The sequence below is a fragment of the Argopecten irradians genome, chromosome 16, assembly GCF_041381155.1.
Source record: "Argopecten irradians isolate NY chromosome 16, Ai_NY, whole genome shotgun sequence".
Classification (NCBI taxonomy): domain Eukaryota; kingdom Metazoa; phylum Mollusca; class Bivalvia; order Pectinida; family Pectinidae; genus Argopecten; species Argopecten irradians.
In genome coordinates this window covers 24,574,645-24,592,840 of record NC_091149.1, presented here as the reverse complement: position 1 = coordinate 24,592,840, position 18,196 = coordinate 24,574,645, and the positions used below count along the sequence as shown (strand labels likewise).

At 32.6% G+C, this 18,196-nt stretch overlaps 1 protein-coding gene across 19 annotated transcripts in view; it reads right to left on the bottom strand.

The window, feature by feature from the left end:
* Positions 1–1,265: 1,265 nt before the first annotated feature.
* The window catches only part of LOC138310308 (uncharacterized), an 84,805-nt gene continuing 67,874 nt past the window's right edge, over positions 1,266–18,196 (bottom strand). For 18 of the 19 annotated variants that reach the window (XM_069251454.1, XM_069251465.1, XM_069251447.1 and 15 more), the window contains 7 exons: positions 17,554–17,756; positions 15,872–16,030; positions 11,800–11,814; positions 8,111–8,319; positions 7,653–7,825; positions 7,049–7,199; positions 1,266–6,663 (listed from right to left, as the gene is read on the bottom strand). In XM_069251454.1, coding sequence (XP_069107555.1) covers positions 6,417–6,663; positions 7,049–7,199; positions 7,653–7,825; positions 8,111–8,319; positions 11,800–11,814; positions 15,872–16,030; positions 17,554–17,756 — 1,157 coding nt within the window. In that variant the 3' untranslated portion in view covers positions 1,266–6,416. The remainder of the gene's footprint in view (positions 6,664–7,048; positions 7,200–7,652; positions 7,826–8,110; positions 8,320–11,799; positions 11,815–15,871; positions 16,031–17,553; positions 17,757–18,196) is intronic. The other variant, XM_069251449.1, reaches the window with a different exon arrangement.

Genomic DNA, 18,196 nt, shown 5'->3' with positions numbered 1-18,196 from the left:
TTTAAAACGTGAAATCGTTGGACAGATTTGGCCTATGCTACTTCAGCGGCATGTTTCTAATATATTCTCCATGCAATGCCGGGAAAACGTACACATACCTGTGTTCCTTTCGATCTGATGTACTCCACTAGCCCCATGTTACATCCCATTTATGAAATCAAACAACTCCCCAGGGGAAAACGTGAGATACCTGGGTCATGAAATTCACAATTTTTGTAAAGGGTCTTAAAAAGACCTTTTAATCTATCAAGAGTATTTGGTTCCATCAAATCTGTAAATTTAGAAGGCTTTTGAAATTTTGGCCATTTAGACCCTTTTTTGGACCCGTTCTCTGGCCCCTGGGGGTCGGCAAGGACCAATAAGGATATACATGTTAAAATATTATCTCAGGCTAATAATACATAACAAAGTTTGACTCATTTCCTATGAAAATTAAGCAAATAATGCTCATAAATATGTTTTCCCTATATAAACTACCGTAAACTTGACCGCCTCCCCTGGGGAAAAAATTAAACCCTAGGGTCATATAATTCATAATTTTTGTAAAGGACCTTAAGACCTTTCCATCGATATTTGATTCAACCATTTCTGGAGTTTCAGAAGAAGATTTGTGAAGTGTTAGCCTATTTGATCCTATTTGGCACCACCCTTCAGGCCCTTTGGTGTAAGTCGTGGAAAAATTATTAATGTGATTTAATGGTCATCTCATAGTGGTAATTTTGACATCTGACTTATTTCCCATTACAAATGACCAAATAATGCTCAAAAATGTGTTATCCCTATGTCAACTAAAGTAAATTTGACCCCCCAGGGGAAAACGTGAAACCCCAGGGTCATATTATTCACATTTTTTTGTAAAGGACCTTCGAACTTTTCCAGAAATATAATTAGTATTTGGTTCTATCATTTCTGGAATTTCAGAAGAAAAATTGCCTATTTGATCCCTTTGGCACTAAGACCCCTTGCGCGCTTACATCAGGGCCATCGAGAGTGATTCACATAAGTTGTAAAACTTGTTTCTCAATCGATGTAAAATAAATAAAGTTTATATTTTATATCCCTTTGGCACCAACCTTCAGACCCCTGGGGGTCAATCATGGATTTTTTTAATAGGATTCAAAGGCCATCTCATAGGGATAATTCTGACACCATTTGACGTATTACAAATGACCAAATAATGCTCAATAATTACAGTCTTCATTTCAGGTGACTTAAAACGAAAACAATAAAGAACAAACAAACAAACAAAGAATAAAGACCACAAGAAAAATGCAATATTTTTATTTCTGATGGAAAAGTGCATTATGAACACATACAATAGGCCTGAACCATATAACCAGGCATTAGGAACATAGGTAGGTGTTCTTTAACAATAATTATGAAATACTATCCACTTGAGGATTGCTCACTAAGTACAGATGTAAAATCAAAGTTTGGTTCTATTTTTAGCATACATACTTTAGGCCTTATAGGATATCACACATTGTAAAAAGTTTATATAAACATTTGGCGATGTAAATCTGAATTTATTTTTTCTCGGATCAGAGACGAAGCTTCCAAACGCAGAATCCAACTCTCAAGAAATCGTGATAGATAGGGCGATTTAATAAACTTAAAATTTGTGCTGGATATATACAACTGTTGGTAACTCTTACTCTCTTAATGAGTTTCAGATACCGCAATAGATGTGTCAAAAGAAATCTAATCTTACTGCTACCAAGAAATCTGCATCAGAAAAAGAATTTGAAAATATATTTACTACATATTTTATGTACTGCTATATTGATCTTTTTGAATGGGGACAGTTTATTATTGTTAAAAAATAGTTTAAATTGACCTGAAATCGATGAGAGACATTTTCATCAAAACCAATGACCAACGGACTCTGGTCATAGAGTATATACTGATATGAGGTATTACGCTCTTCGTTTGATGTATTTCAAGACTGGATTTTGGCCTATTTTAACATTATCTGATAGGGCTTAACTAGTAAGTACGGATACCAAATACATTTTCGCAGTACAAAATAGTTTAAACATCAGAAATCAAGTTTAAATTGATTGCAAAAATTTGACTAGTCTGCAAAAGATGAAAAAATGTACATCACTAGGAATTAGCCAAACATATAAAAACTTCATTCACAAATGACAAAAGGTCAAGTAACAAAAATATTACAGCTCTAAAGTTGGATATACCAATACTAGAAAATCTTTAAAATCCACTGATAGATATTATGAAACAAAACCTGGCAAGATAAATATCATGACACCTGGTGTAATTCGATAGTGATGGGGATAGTAGAAAGGGAATAGCTTATGTATATCACTCTTATTACAGTACATGTATTTAGCATCAGTTTTAGACAAAAATATTAACGTGTCATACGAAAAGTAAAATGTGTTGTAAAGGTGTTACATATCATAATATAATGAACATAACATTGATTGGTTAATGAAATCGGAAACATGCTCGTTTAATTTTAGCTTTGAGACACATTATTTAACTCACCCCCTAAAGTCATATTAAGACTCCCCTAATTTAAGAACTAGATCAGTCCATTATGAAATTTCAGGGGTGAATGAGGAAATTGAAACTATTTAAAACAACCGATTTAATCATTATTACTATAGATTAATGATAAATACAGACAAGGTACGACCCTGGTTTAAATTATAACTAAAACTTGAAAAAATAAAACCCTTCAAATCTACCCTGTGTTTATAAGCGCGTGCTGATATAAAAATAGCATGTGTGGTGAAATCTAAATCTACAACTAGATATGATAAATAAATAATAACAGAATAAGGGCGAAAAAACAACAACATTAAGGTATAAAGATAACGAGTCGGTAATAATAAACCTCCCATGTAAACTACAACAAAACTAAACAGGAAATTAATTAATGAAATTTGTATCTCCTACCTAAGTGGCAGTTAGAGCACCGTCATTACCATATCTTATATACGAAATCATCACCTACAGATCTTAGCTGTTTCTATTTTCTATTTCCATATTACGGAATTATCTGCCCTTGCGGGTATGTATCGAATATGACGTTATGTGATTGTGAGCGTAAGGTTTTTATAGAAAACAATATGAATTTAGTTCAAAATAAGGACATAATCGATATCTTTCTCCAAGGGAGGTAACTCTATAATCGGCAACGATTACATATTCGAACCCTGAAAACCCGGACAAATATCCCTGTTACACTTTTATCAAACTAAATAAAAAAATATTTATTTGATTTAAACATCAGCAATAGTTTTTTTGTCCCGGTAAAACAGATTACAGAGTAACCAGAGATATATTTCAAAGATTATTATTCAATATCAATATTTTCCAGAGAAGAACGACCTATATTTCTCATTTGCACTATCAATCATTTGGTCACTTTTTCGTTATTATAATTCATGTATACACAATAAGTCACTGTAATTAATACAGTTACAGAAACATTAAAATTATGTAATCAAGATAATAATTATAACTGTGCAGTTTAATATAAATCATACATTTGAAATACTGAATATATATTCAAATACAATTATCACATGAAATACTGAATGAAATAATTGGTGTATAATTGTCTTTCTAACAATTTTTCAACATTTAAACATAAAAAAAGGATTTTTTGAAATTGAAGAAGAAACAAGAGATCCCAGAGGGATCTTGGCGCCCACCAAAGAATGATCTATGTCTGACAACAGAAAGAGGGATCTTTTCCCTGCTTTTCAAACTTTTACTACATACTATATATGAACCTTGAGAAAGATCTTTTCAGTACTTTCTGAGATATGTAGCAGTAACAAACTTCAATTATCAAAATTCAAGATGGCTACCTGTCGATCATCTTGCTGACCGATCTGTCCCAAAATGCAATATGCATAACTAGGGTCGTAGGAGAACCTACATATAAAATTTGAGAAAGATTCCTTCAGTACTTTCTGGGAAATAGTGTTAACAAACTTTAACTATCAAAATCCAAGATGGCCGCCAGTCGGCTATCTTGTTGACCGATCACTCCCAAAATGCAATATGCACAACTAGGGTTCAAGGGGAACATGCATATGAAATTTGAGAGAGATCCCTTCAGTACTTTCTGAGAAATAGCGGTAACAAACTTTAACTATCAAAATCCAAGATGGCCGTCAGTCGGTCGGCCATCTTGTTGACTGATTGGTCCCAAAATGCAATATGCACAACTAGGGCCCTAGGGGAACCTATATATGAAATTTGAGAAAGATCCCTTCAGTACTTTCTGGGAAATAGCGGTAACAAACTTTAACTATCAAAATCCAAGATGGCCGCCGGTCGGCCATCATTGTTGACCGATTGGTCCCAAAATGCAATATGCACAACTAGGGCCCTAGGAGAACCAACATATGATATTTGAGAAAGATCCCTTAAGTACTTTCTGAGAAATAGCGGTAACAAACTTTAACTATCAAAATCCAAGATGGCCGCCAGTCGGCCATCTTGTTGACCGATCTGTCCCAAAATGCAATATGCACAACTAGGGCCCTAGGAGAACCAACATATGAAATTTGAGAAAGATCCCTTCAAAACTTTCTGAGAAATAGCGGTAACAAACTTTAACTATCAAAATCCAAGATGGCCGCCAGTCGACCATTTTGTTGACCGATCTGTCCCAAAATGCAATATGCACAACTAGGGCCCTAGGAGAACCAACATATGAAATTTGAGAAAGATCCCTTCATAACTTTCTGAGAAATAGCGGTAACAAACTTTAACTATCAAAATCCAAGATGGCCGCCAGTCGGCCATCTTGTTGACCGATTGGTCCCAAAATGCAATATGCACAACTAGGGCCCTAGGGGAACCTACATGTGAAATTTGAGACAGATCCCTTAAGTACTTTCTGAGAAATAGCGGTAACAAACTTTAACTATCAAAATCCAAGATGGCCGCCAGTCGGCCATCTTGTTGACCGATTGGTCCCAAAATGCAATATGCACAACTAGGGCCCTAGGGGAACCTACATGTGAAATTTGAGAAAGATCCCTTCAAAACTTTCTGAGAAATAGCGGTAACAAACTTTAACTATCAAAATCCAAGATGGCCGCCAGTCGGCCATCTTGTTGACCGATTGGTCCCAAAATGCAATATGCACAACTAGGGCCCTAGGGGAACCTACATGTGAAATTTGAGAAAGCTCCCTTCTGTACTTTCTGAGAAATAGCGGTAACAAGAATTGTTAACGGACGGACGGACGGACGGAAGGACGGAAGGACGGACGGACGGACGGAAGGACGGACGGACGACGGACCACGGACGAAAGGCGATTTGAATAGCCCACCATCTGATGATGGTGGGCTAAAAAGCTTTACATTTATATACATAGTATTTTCATATCACATTTTCGATTGAGCAATTATAATACTTAATTTATCGTTCCTGTGGACGGATGTTGAAACGTGTATTGAAAATAGCATTCACATAGAAAAAATTAAACATTATAAAGAATATCATTGAAATATAAGTACATAAATCCTTATAAATTGATATAAATACATATACAATACATTTTAGGACGGTTGAATATATCACAAGTTTAATTGACACAAAATGATTTCAAAATGTGTCCATCTAAAAATATCGCATAAAAGTAGACAAGGGTTTCTGAAATATGCAAATCAGTAAAATGGAATTATTTTGATCATCCCGCTAAAATTCATATTCACATGATTTCCGACATACAACTTTTAGCTTGATATGCTAATATAGAAAATATATATACAAAAATTTAGAACATTACAGAACCATTAGCTTTCAGAATCGAATGAAAACGTGGAGTTGTTACCGAGTTTTACTGATTTTAACCGAGTTTTACCGATTCACGGAAGGGTACTCAAACCAGATAACATTTCTAGCTTGACTTATTTCAAATACTATATATATAGTGTGATCTACCTACATTTAAGTGAGTAGCCTCCCTTTGGTTATGTTATTTCCCCCTAGAAGTTTTAATCCTAAATGTTGTCTTTGAGGAAGACACTGGTTGTTGATTTTGTAGATTATTACTTTGATCAAAAGGAGTAAATACACTTTTTTCATTTAAGATTCAGTGCTGATTAAAAAATGACAAGCTTTTTTTAAAATATAATATTTATAGATAGTATCTCTTGTCTAAACCGGAACGCACCGGCACCAGCATATTTTATCGGTATAGACAGGTTTCCGTATTACATAAGTTTGAATTACTATAAAATAAGATAACCTGCCATACAAACATGCCAGATTACAGAGGGGTCCGGATTAGACAAGGGGCTGATTTGACAAGCGATGCTATAATTAAAATTTTAAACATCAGAAGTAGTCATAGTCAAAGTAAAATTATTTACTCCTGTAGAATATTGAAACACGACCTAAAACAACCTGAGTATGTATGATGACTAATATTGGTTGAGTTTGAGCAGCTCAAACTCTGGGATATCAAGTCCGAGCCATGATAGCAGTTCATAGTAGGAGAATACAAATGCGCGTGTCATACTCTGGGAGTGCGTCATGCCTGACGACTCCACCTGTATGGTGTGGTTGAACTTTAAACGGGCTTCCAGCTCTGCCTGACGACGGGCCATCTCCTCCGCTAGCTTCCTGGCTTCCTCCATGGCCTTCTTGGCCTCCTCTTCCCTTTTGATCCTGAAGAAAGAAACCAAACACATACATTGAAAATGAAATAAATTTAGTGAAGAAATAACGTTTAGAGAAATTATCATCATATGTTAATCAATGTCCTTTTGGCCTTCCCCTCTTCTGTTCAACGGAAATAATCCTAATAAAGTCAACAAACTGACGTGAAACTTATATGGATACATGATCAATTTCCTCAGAAAAGAAAGAGAATATGTATCTCAGTCACAGTACAAAACCAATTCAGACAACGTCACAACTTCTATCTGAGTAAAGGCGATAAGCGATGATAACAATAAGATTGCAGTCACGTCCGAAAATATAACCCGGTAAAAGTCGATATCATAACAAAATTAACTATGTTTTTTTGTTGTTTTTTTGTTGGAGACTTTACCTTTCTTCTTCCTCTTTTCGTTTTCTTTCCTCTTCTTCCTTTCTTTTCTTTTCCTCGTAAGCTAATCTTTCTTCCTCTGCCATTTTTGCCAACATTTCTTCCTCTGCTATACGCCTCTCTTCTTCCTCCCTTGCTTTCCTCAATTGCTCCTCTGTAAATATGTGCAGATTAAATGAGAAACTACAACAGTAGCTGGTATCACTGACGTCTCTGATCAGGCTTACATTATGGAAATTCAAATGCTGTATATACGGTTCTCCTGTACATACATTGTTTTCAGTTTTATTTCATTTCAAATATCTCATTTAATCCAAAATATCCAACAGGGATCGGACAGCAGACACCGCCTATGTACACCTTTTCTCAACATGACATGCATTTCCATTGTATAGGTGAAATAAATATGTTAACACCTATATCTGAAGTATTGAAATTATAATCACGTTATGTGTATGGGACATATTACATTTTTAACAAGGCAGATGAAACATCAACCTCTTCCTAAGACATCTGAAATTATTACGATGTAGTAACCTTTCATGAGGAATGGACCTTCTTACGTTCTGACCGATTAGATTACTACTTAAATCTGGAATTCACGTACCTTGTCTCCTTTGTTCTTCTAAGATTTGTTTCCGCTTCATTTCTTCTAATTTTCGCTGGTACTCCTCCCTTCGTCTCTTCTCCCGCTCCTGCTCGGCTAGTAACGCTTGTTGTCGCCTATGTTCCTCCTCTGCTTCCTTAGCATTTTCCTCAGCTTCTAGCTCACGTCGACGTCTGCAAAATGAAAACAGGTCAAAACACATTTCCAAATATTTCAAATACATTTCCTGTATTTAATATAAAAATCATATTCACGTTGAATTTTGAGAAAACAATAAGTTTATTTGTATTAACTTTTCAAAAAATAAAGTTTCAAAGTATATAGATTTTCTTTTCATTAGATTACCTTTATTATCATTATATTTCTTATTTTGTTGTATATGTCTTATAATACGGATAATATAAACGACACTTCGATCATTAAATCAGTCTTTTGTGGTCATGCTTTATTCGAAGTACCTTCTATTTTCTTCGTTTCGTTTCCTTGCTTCCTCCAGCTCCTGTTTCAGAAGTTCCTGTCGTTCCCACTCCTCTTTCTCACGTTTAGACTGCTCGTCACGCTCGCGTCGGCGTCGGTCGACTTCCTGCCGACGTTTCTCTGCCTGCGCTGCACGTTTGGCTGCGCGAGCTTCCCGGTTAGAAATCTGGCGGAGTCTGGCAGCTTCGTCCTACACAAAGACACAATGACTAAAATGAGTCTGGTGTATATTACTTTACTTATCGTTTGAATCAGCAGGATATACCTGTTCATCCATCATTTAGTAAGACTGGGTGGTGGTGAAGTTGTCATTATTTTACGTATTTGACATATGATTTGAATATATTATCGCTTAATTGTTACATTGCCCAGATATTTGCTTTAGCAACACTCAAAATAAGCGTAAATTATTTTTACATTATGTTTATACGAATTGTGTTTTCAACAATAATATAATTAAAACACATCTATATCATCACTACAAATGAAAAAAAAATATAACAAAAATAATCTAATGAAACGAAAATCTACTTTAAAGGAAGATATTTTTCCGTGTCTATTCATAGAAAATGCTATAGAGATAAACCGATATGTTTTTTTCTCTAAATTATCAAAATAAATTATATTACTATAAGTTTAAATCTAAAGCGAATATATGTGTTTCGCATATACTTAACAATATTTCCAAAACACATTGGAAATTTTTAGGACCACAACTATATCATTTGGCTATAATGTTCTCAAAAAGTAACTCTTAAGATTGTATAAAGTTAAAACTAGAACTGTCGTACAGGAGGTCAACTTATACCGCCCCTTTGTTGCCACCATGATTCATTGTAATCTTTTTGGTAGGTTAGGAGGAGTGGTGTTTTTCAACAGAAGGACAACCTTAACAAGTATAGCACGTACGTTTGGGATCCGGTGGCTAGTGGGGTTGGGAGAGTGTATTAGGTTTGAAGGGTATAATTATATTTTGTAATAAATCTTGTAAATATGTTGTGTTTATATATAATGATAATTGTCACATAACTGATCTAATGTCTAATACGTTGAAGATATAATTGTTTCTTCGTCAATCAGCAACTCCCGGAGTACAACAAACCTAAATAGTGGCGATAAATATGCAAAGCGTTCCTGCATTGTCATAAAAATAACACGAAGCAAAGAGTGCAACTTAAAATACATTAGCTCAGCGGCAGCCAACTGAAACTAAATAAATATTAGTCGGCGGCTGAAAAGCATTTTTGCGAGAGATCGGCGCATTTGATTCAATATAACAGTATTCTAAAAGATAATACATATGAAATATAATACATGTAGAAATAAGTGCACACGTGGTTCCATCATTATTTTGTGAATTGATATAATGGATTGGATTATGCAGCTATCTTAAAACCTAGCAAGGACGTATCAACACATCCTTAAATACAACAGCTACATTCTAAATATTTCTACATAAACTCGTCTCTCTGGTATATCGCAAAGCTTTACGAAATACATTTAATTTTTATTCTAGAAATGTGTGTTTCTCAATCGGATTCTACAAACTCAGAGTATGCGTTTCTCAATAACCCTGCATTTTAAACGTTAAATGGTGTTAAGTACAATCAGATATAATCTTACCACTTTCTAATGCAGTTCATAGCCTATGAAAAAAGTTGATATTTAGTTCTTTATCAGGATATGGTAATTGATCTATGAATATTCATCAGTTCATTATAGCAAAGAAACCAGGTATTAATATTTTAATCAATTTTACAAAAATCGTTTGTTTTTATTTTATTTTTATCTTTTATTTTGTCTTTTTTCGCAATCCTGTAATATCTATAATTTTATGAGAGCTCTTCATCAGTTATCATAATAAAAAATACAAGAACAAAGTGAAAGAGACAGAATAACACAGACGTGCTATCATAATAATTGTTCCTAATAAAACAGTGATCTATTTATAGAAAAACACACATTTTGGCCGGTTAAGCTCCGTCTCTACATAATGTGATATTCAGTGCATTTTAAGCAAATTTACCTTTTGCTTCTTAGCCCTCTATATTTAAGGCATTAAAATAAACAAAACATGCAGATAAAAGTAAACATATATACATCCAACAGTCACAAGTGATGCATGCAAAGAAATAAATTTTGTAAAGAAATTAGATATGTATTTATATTTTATTGAGATCCTGATCATAAAGTTTAAACTCGAGTAAACTCGCAAATTACATAATATTTACACGGAAATGATCAAAATTGAAATTTACATTGAAATTAAATATAAACATATCATTTCAAACAAAAACATTTATATGGTATCAACCACTATTGCCTATCTAGCTACGCTGACAATGAAACAGTTAATGGCAATGATATGGTATCCATAATATTTTTTATGATACTGTAAGAATGACAAAGGTCGTCTAATTAAAAAAATAATGCTTATTATAAAATATAATGTGATCAAATGATTATAAGCAATACAATAATGAAAATGATAAAATAAAAACGCTAAACCCAAAATAAATATGTAAATCCAAAGCAGTGAATCTTAATGCGCATCATTGTGGAATGGTTTATATGATTGATTTCAACATATTAACCCCCTGAACACAAATTTAGACTCTTCCATATCAAAGGCTAGATCAGACTATTATGAAATTTCAGGGGTAAATTAGAAATAACGTGGAATCAACACTACGAGATCTTTGTTATCAATAAAGACAAGACGAAGTGTACAAAAGTGATTAAGATATCAAACCGCTAATCTTTGTAAATTGGGGGATTTAACTACACATTCACGAGCTAGATATTGTAAACTACGGAAGATATAGTTGGTTTTGATTTCGTAGTTCTAGGGGTTATGTTTTCTTTTTTTTGCAAATCAACAATCGACTAGAATGTTAACAGAATATGTTAATTAAGGAAATTTTGGAAATAATCTATGGATATGAAAATGCTTTAAAACCAAGTTGAATTGATGTTTAAAAGTTTCCAAGTTTATAACTTCAAAACATGCCACATATGAAAATGAATAGTCTACCATAATTTTTTTAAAAGTATTTTCTTTAGAAACAATGAGAATATCATAATTCACAGTTCAGGTGAGAATCACTCCACAGAGGTGCGAATTAGGTAAAATATAGCCCCATACTCAAAATAAAATATCAAAACTATCAACTACATGCTCTGACGGTGGTAAAATGATAACACAAATTCTAAGAAATATATCTGCCACCTTGTCAAACATCTAAACCCTTCCTTTCTTTAACCATGTTTGACTGAATGGTGTATATAATGATACTGTACATATTTAGTGTAGAGACAAGATTATTTACTTGGTGAAAAATAGAAAATGTGATAGTAATTTCGTTAAAAATATTAGAGTATTTTGTTATCGATACTTGATTCTGAATTAATGTTTAGAACGTTTCATCATTATAATTAAATATTAGTGATTTTTTGTAAAGATGAAAATGGATGTTTGTCAAGCTAACTACTTAAACAAAATGTTAATATCAATTATATAAACATTATTAATTATTAATATTATCGACAGATGGGACATGTATAAATATTTTACGAGAAAGAAAACAATCTGAAAAAGAAAGTTAAAACTACTTAAAAAGATTGACATTAAATAAGAAACATGCCATTAATATGGTGCTAAATTGTTTACCTGTTTCTTCTGTTTCTGTAGCAGGCCGAAGAAACGAAATAACAATTAATTATTTTCCGTAAAACAGTGTATCTCTTTTATAATGAAAATGACTGCTTTTATCTGTACTATGCAAGACCCCATAGCTTGTTAGTTATCTAAGTAAGTAAAGCTTCCGATTATCAGCATTCAAAAATGAAATATTAAGTTATAAAAAATCAATTTAGGGTTTTGTCGAAAGAGGAATATATAATGTATGGTTTTCTGTCTTATTATTTTACTGGTCAAATGTTCCCGAGATTTGAAAATTATTACTTCCAGAAGAATGAAAGGCTGCACAGGTTTTGTAGTATCAATTGATATTCTTCACTAATTATTAAAAGTCTTATAATAACGTGTTTGGAAAATTGTAAGATTTGAACAATAACTTATTAGCTTAAAGTTATATGTGCCGTAACTGGGCGAAAATTTTTACATGTTGATTTTTCTTAGTTAATCTATTGAAAATCATAAGGTTTGATTCATTAAGCCGTGAAAATCATTCAAATGGCTTCATATGCCTTATAAACCTTAGTTACAACACAGAAATTATGTACTGGATAATTGTTGTTTTTTATGCCTTTATGTATATTTAGATGGATACTTTCCTGCAGAAATCACTTTATAATTAATAACATTGTACAAATGTGAAATGATATTGTAGACCACAATTTGGCTTCATGGTCTGACCGTAGGTACTCATTTCGCTTTACTATAGATGTACATATAATGATTTTTTGCAGTACTGTTAAAAATCATTTTCTGCTCTTATTTATAGTTTTGAAATTAAAACCAATGCATTGAAAGCACTGTAATTTTCAAAATGTTAATAACTTTTGGTGATGAATAACATATTAAAAGCTTATCTTGATTCGTGAGTATGAAAAATACGGCACATATAACTTTAACAGAATTCAAATTCAACTGTCTATCTATCATTGTGCAAGATCCAATCAAATATATTACGTGAATCATAACAAATAGTATTTCATCACAATAAGTATAATACTAATGATTACCATTTTCTGAACTAAAAAGACTATATCATATTAGGTTGTCTAGGCACATGTGTTAACAGAATAATTCACTTCTACAAAAACGTGGCAAAAGTCAAAAGAAACAAAGAGAAAATTTCTAATGAGAAACAATTTGTATACGAGAACCACATGACCATATTTATAGCCCCAACATATACGTCGTGCGCTGATTTCATTATTATTTTTTGTGGTTCTGGTAAATTCTTAAAACGTACTTAAATATCATGCAAGTTGAATGTTTCTCAAACATTCAGTCATCAGTCTTTATGTAACAACCATTTATTATCTCACGGTCAAAATGAATTGCCTTTGAGGAAAAACGCTGCGACAGTATTATCTATAATTTCTTCAATGTGAAGCTAACATGATGGTAATTTGGTGGAATAATGAATGAAAAATAATAGCAATTCTAACAGAAGTCCCAGTTTATGAACATTCATTAACTTAAGTAATATAAAATTCTTTGTATAATCGCAATATAGACGTCAAGGTTAAAGCTAAGTCTTAATGCTTTTTTCGCAATGGAGAACTTTCACTTATCAAAGTCTTTATAGGTTCTATACCGCCGCAGAATCATATTGTTTATATATTTAATCAGAAACAGACGTTTTAAGTGGTAAAGTTACTTACTTTACACGTTTACCATCATTGAAATGTTTGAGCTTCGTTTTTGTTCTTCAGAATACATTTATTTAATATAATTAATTGCATCCCGAAAACAACCGTCGTGTTTTATGAAATTGGGTACTGATTATACAGACAACAAAAGCATACAACTTATTTTATATGTCTTTGTGTGTTAACTGAAGAATATATATACGACTAAACACCAATTATTTTCCAAATTATACATATTGTTTATGCTCTGTCGGCGGAGGAGCATCTTTAAGTTACAAAATGTTCATGAAACTGAGCCCTGGACTATCAGAAAATCACTTCAATACATTTACAATAATCAAAGTCATACAAGCAGCAACTCTGTAAGATTGTATTGAAAGATCAACAACATACAGTTAATCATCATATGTAATTACTATCATGATACTTATATAAGCTTTTCTTCAAAACATGTTTATCCCTCAAGTTTTCTATCACATAAATACACATTTCCCCGAATTTTTTTTTTCTAAAAGAGTACAAATGGTACTAATATGTAATTACTATCATGATACTTATATAAGCTTTTCTTCAAAACATGTTTATCCCTCAAGTTTTCTATCACATAAATACACATTTCCCCTAATTGTTTTTCTAAAAGAGTACAAATGGTACTAATATGTAATTACTATCATGATACTTATATAAGCTTTTCTTCAAAACATGTTTATCCCTCAAGTTTTCTATCACATAAATACACATTTCCCCTAATTGTTTTTCTAAAAGAGTACAAATGGTATGGATAAAATATATTTTTTACGATATATAATTCATTTGCAGAAGAAAGACAATGAAATGCAATATATGGGATCGACTATACTGCTACAGCATAAAGACATCAACAACTAGACCATTACAATGTCTTTGTGCAGACCAAACGTAAGATCAAACAATTCGGGAATTAAGTTTAACATGTGAGAGTTGTGGAACTTTACCATCACAGAACGAAAACTCTGAAAGTTGGATGGCAATTTAATATGTGAGGATCGTGGAATTTTTCAAATTACAGAAAAAGTAAACATGTGAGAAATTGTATTAGACGGGTGACAGAAATAAATCGGAGTCGTATTTCAACACACAACATGTGACATTGGTACTTTACTTAATAATATGAAATATAGTTGAACATGGTGGGAAGGTGGGTTACGCTTGTCTATGGTCACAATGATATATAATTAATATTATTATTTTTATTATCATTCTGTTTTAAATATATTGTACATTTTCTCCTTCTGGAGCACGATTGTTTGAATATTATTTTTTGAAATTTCTAGAAATAACATCAATTATTGTGAATAAATTACTTCATCGTTTCCTCTCTAATATTCAAACAGAGAAAGTCTTTTATGTTCGTGTTTCATACTAAAAAATAATTGTAAAAATATACTATTGTGATACTCTATTCTTTGAACGCTTACACAAATATTGATATTTAGTCTTACATTAATTTAAAAATTCTTTTATTATCAATTAACCGCATAAAATAAATTAATATTAACTGATTTTTCAGTCTTTTATATATGAATATAACATGAACAGACAGTAGCATATTTCATTTTTTAAATGTTTATGTATTTGTTCAATTTCAATTGTTCATATATCATAACTTCGTTTCAGCTGTGCATCAAAGGAATCTTACCGAAAAATATTTTATAATATGAAGTATTGATAACCATAGACACGTGCGTGAATTAATACAGATTTGACTTTCACATGTTATTAGGTTTATTACCTTTCCTCTCTGTAAAAAGAAAACAATTCAATATTCTGTTACTAAACATAAAGTAATGAAAACATATTAAGGAATGAAACAATTGTACCGAAATCCCACTAATGTGGAAAGACTATCTATGATGGATAGTGCAAAATCGCATATAAAGTGGTGGCATACATGGAAAACACAACAACGTCACGAATTCATTAAAACATAACGATAATTTTTGACACTTGAGTACAGCACCTGGAAATAAATTTCAATCTTATATCTAATTAAAATACTTTGCACTTCATCACCTTTCAACAAAACTAAGTTTTCTAAAGTCATATACAGTCGTATAAAATTGAATACAAATCACTGTCACAAATGAAAATATATTTATTTCGTTTCTTGTATTCCGTCTTGTATTTTACAGTTACCTCCCTTGTGAGTAGGTATCGATTGTGACGTTAAAACTGACGTCGTTTTCTCTGGAAAATACGATGTTACACTCCTAAAACATGACGTTACAATCAGTAACAACATGCAAGGGCAGATATTTCTGTTATATGCAAACAAAATTGTTTCTTATCTTGCATGCACACGTTATTATCATGCATGCATATGTTATGTTAAATGTCACGTGTTTACAATATGTACTTACATCTTCTTCATCATCCTCATTCTCAGTCTCCGTGTTGTCGTCGTATGATGGCAGTGACGGTAGGGATCGCTGAACTGGTTCTGGTGACGGAGAATCACGTACGATGTTGAACTCAAAGTCAGACTCTTCCTCAGATTTGTACGAGTCAACAATGGATTCCTGTATGTCAAAGGTCACAAAAAAGGTTACAGCCTCAAAGGTCATATAATTACTACACAAAGTTAATAAAATGTTAGCCTTAACATGATTTTTTATTTAAAGGTAAATTCACAACTAAACATCAATTCCTATTAACACTTTGAAGGTCATAGAATTTTGCATAGCATTTGTTATTTCTAAACTAAACCAATGAATTTTACCTTTCCAATGGATTTTAATTTCATAATTCCTTATTTGTGTTTTTTTAACCCATGACTGCCCTGGCAACATTTTACTCATCTTTTAAGAGCTTATAATCGCTTCTAAAATTAATTACTGGTAATCTGTCATATAATTCACAAAAGTAGAAAGACGGCATGTGAAGCTAACGTTGCTGTACAGTGAAATAAAAACCAACACGAAATGCATTGTGATAATTCAAAACACAACATGACGGAAAGCTGCAAACGACAGTGTCCAATTAAAAAAACTTCTTTAAGTGTATCTACCATTAGCTATCAAACGAAGATATGTGAATAACCATACTTTTTATATCAAATGAAAATTATTATTATTATAAATAATTTTCCTTAACAGGAAGGCGTATATCTTGTATGGTCGAATTTTTGCTCAAGTACTTACGATGTGAACTAAGATTACTTATTTAAAACTTTACTGTAATTAGGTTTTGCTTTATTAATCATTATTTCAAACTAAATCATTATATCTTTCTTACAAATGCGGTGATAAAACGAGTTTTGTTTTGTACAAGGGGGTTTTGTACCCAAAACAGAATGTGTTTGAGACAGAAGTGAGATGTGTCCGCCTGTGAAATCGACAACCACATGGAGATTTCAGCTACATAACGTGAATGATCTTTCACATTATCAAACAATTACTACCTTCGATTTCACTTTCTTCATCTTCAAATTTAAACTGTTTTGAATAGATTGTCTCTGAAATTAAGATATATCATTTTCGTATTTGAATATGGAGTTTTATTTCCGTGAATTGATGATGAATGATAAATGATGACATCAAATCATTGTTCAGCTCAAGCAGGGTGATTTTTGACTTAACTGATATTTTGTCAACAAGTTACAAAAGGTTAAACGTTAGTACGACATCCGTTTCTGCCTCTTGTTTTGAGAAATCAAGTCCTGATCTTAGGCTGAAATTCTAGGACTTTTCAAACCAGTATGGGAAAGTAGACATAAGATACTAATAAAAGATCCAACATTATTGGATAAGTTTGCTATGAGTATTTCGGAACGTAACGAAGAGTACAACTATTTTTTTACAACAAATTTTTCCGTATTCAGTGATGCTGACCAAGATAAGCCTCCAGACATATCAATCAAAAAATTAAATACACAAATTCAGAACAGTAACACTTGTTTAAAGCCACTCAATTCATGGTAAACTCACATTTAAAGATATGGCCGCGCTAGCGTGATCATTACAGAATAAATAAAAAGGAAACATCTGTAGAAATTTCAACAGAAACATTTCCAGATGACGAATAATGTTGTACTCTTACTTACCCGAACAGACTCGGCATCAACTTCCGGTTCCGGTGGCGGCGGCGTGGGATCTTTAGGTGGCGGTGGTGTTGGTTCTTTAGGAGGTGGCTCCGGCTCCTTCTCCTCCTCCTTCTTGGCTTTAGCTTTACCTTTACCTTTCTTAGGTTTCTCTTTTGGCTTTTTGAGAGGAGGTGAAGCTTTAGGTTTCTTATCCTTAGGTTTGCCTTTTGAGAAAAATCAAGAATATTATATATCGAAAATATTGAATATTTTGGAAAAACACCTAACCATTTTGACAACAAATATCGAATTATAAAGGTAAGCAAGACACACATAGCATAAATTCGGTTATGTAGATTAGAATTGGCAACAAAAAATCACTCAGCTGAGGAAACAATTCTTACAATAATTTTGACAGTAATAAACATTTCAGCAAGCGGTGGCTGAAGCGGATTCTGACGAGGCTTTGTCATGAGCGCCAAATGAATACAAGAATGTGTTTTAGATATCAAATATCATTGCAAGTCTTTCTCATATGGATATGATGATATTTATAGATGTATATCAGTATTGTAAATCATATATATAATTGTTAGCATCTTTCTGCCATGAAATATACATAGAATCGTACAAAACAACATAAAGATAATGTTTATGCCTTGAT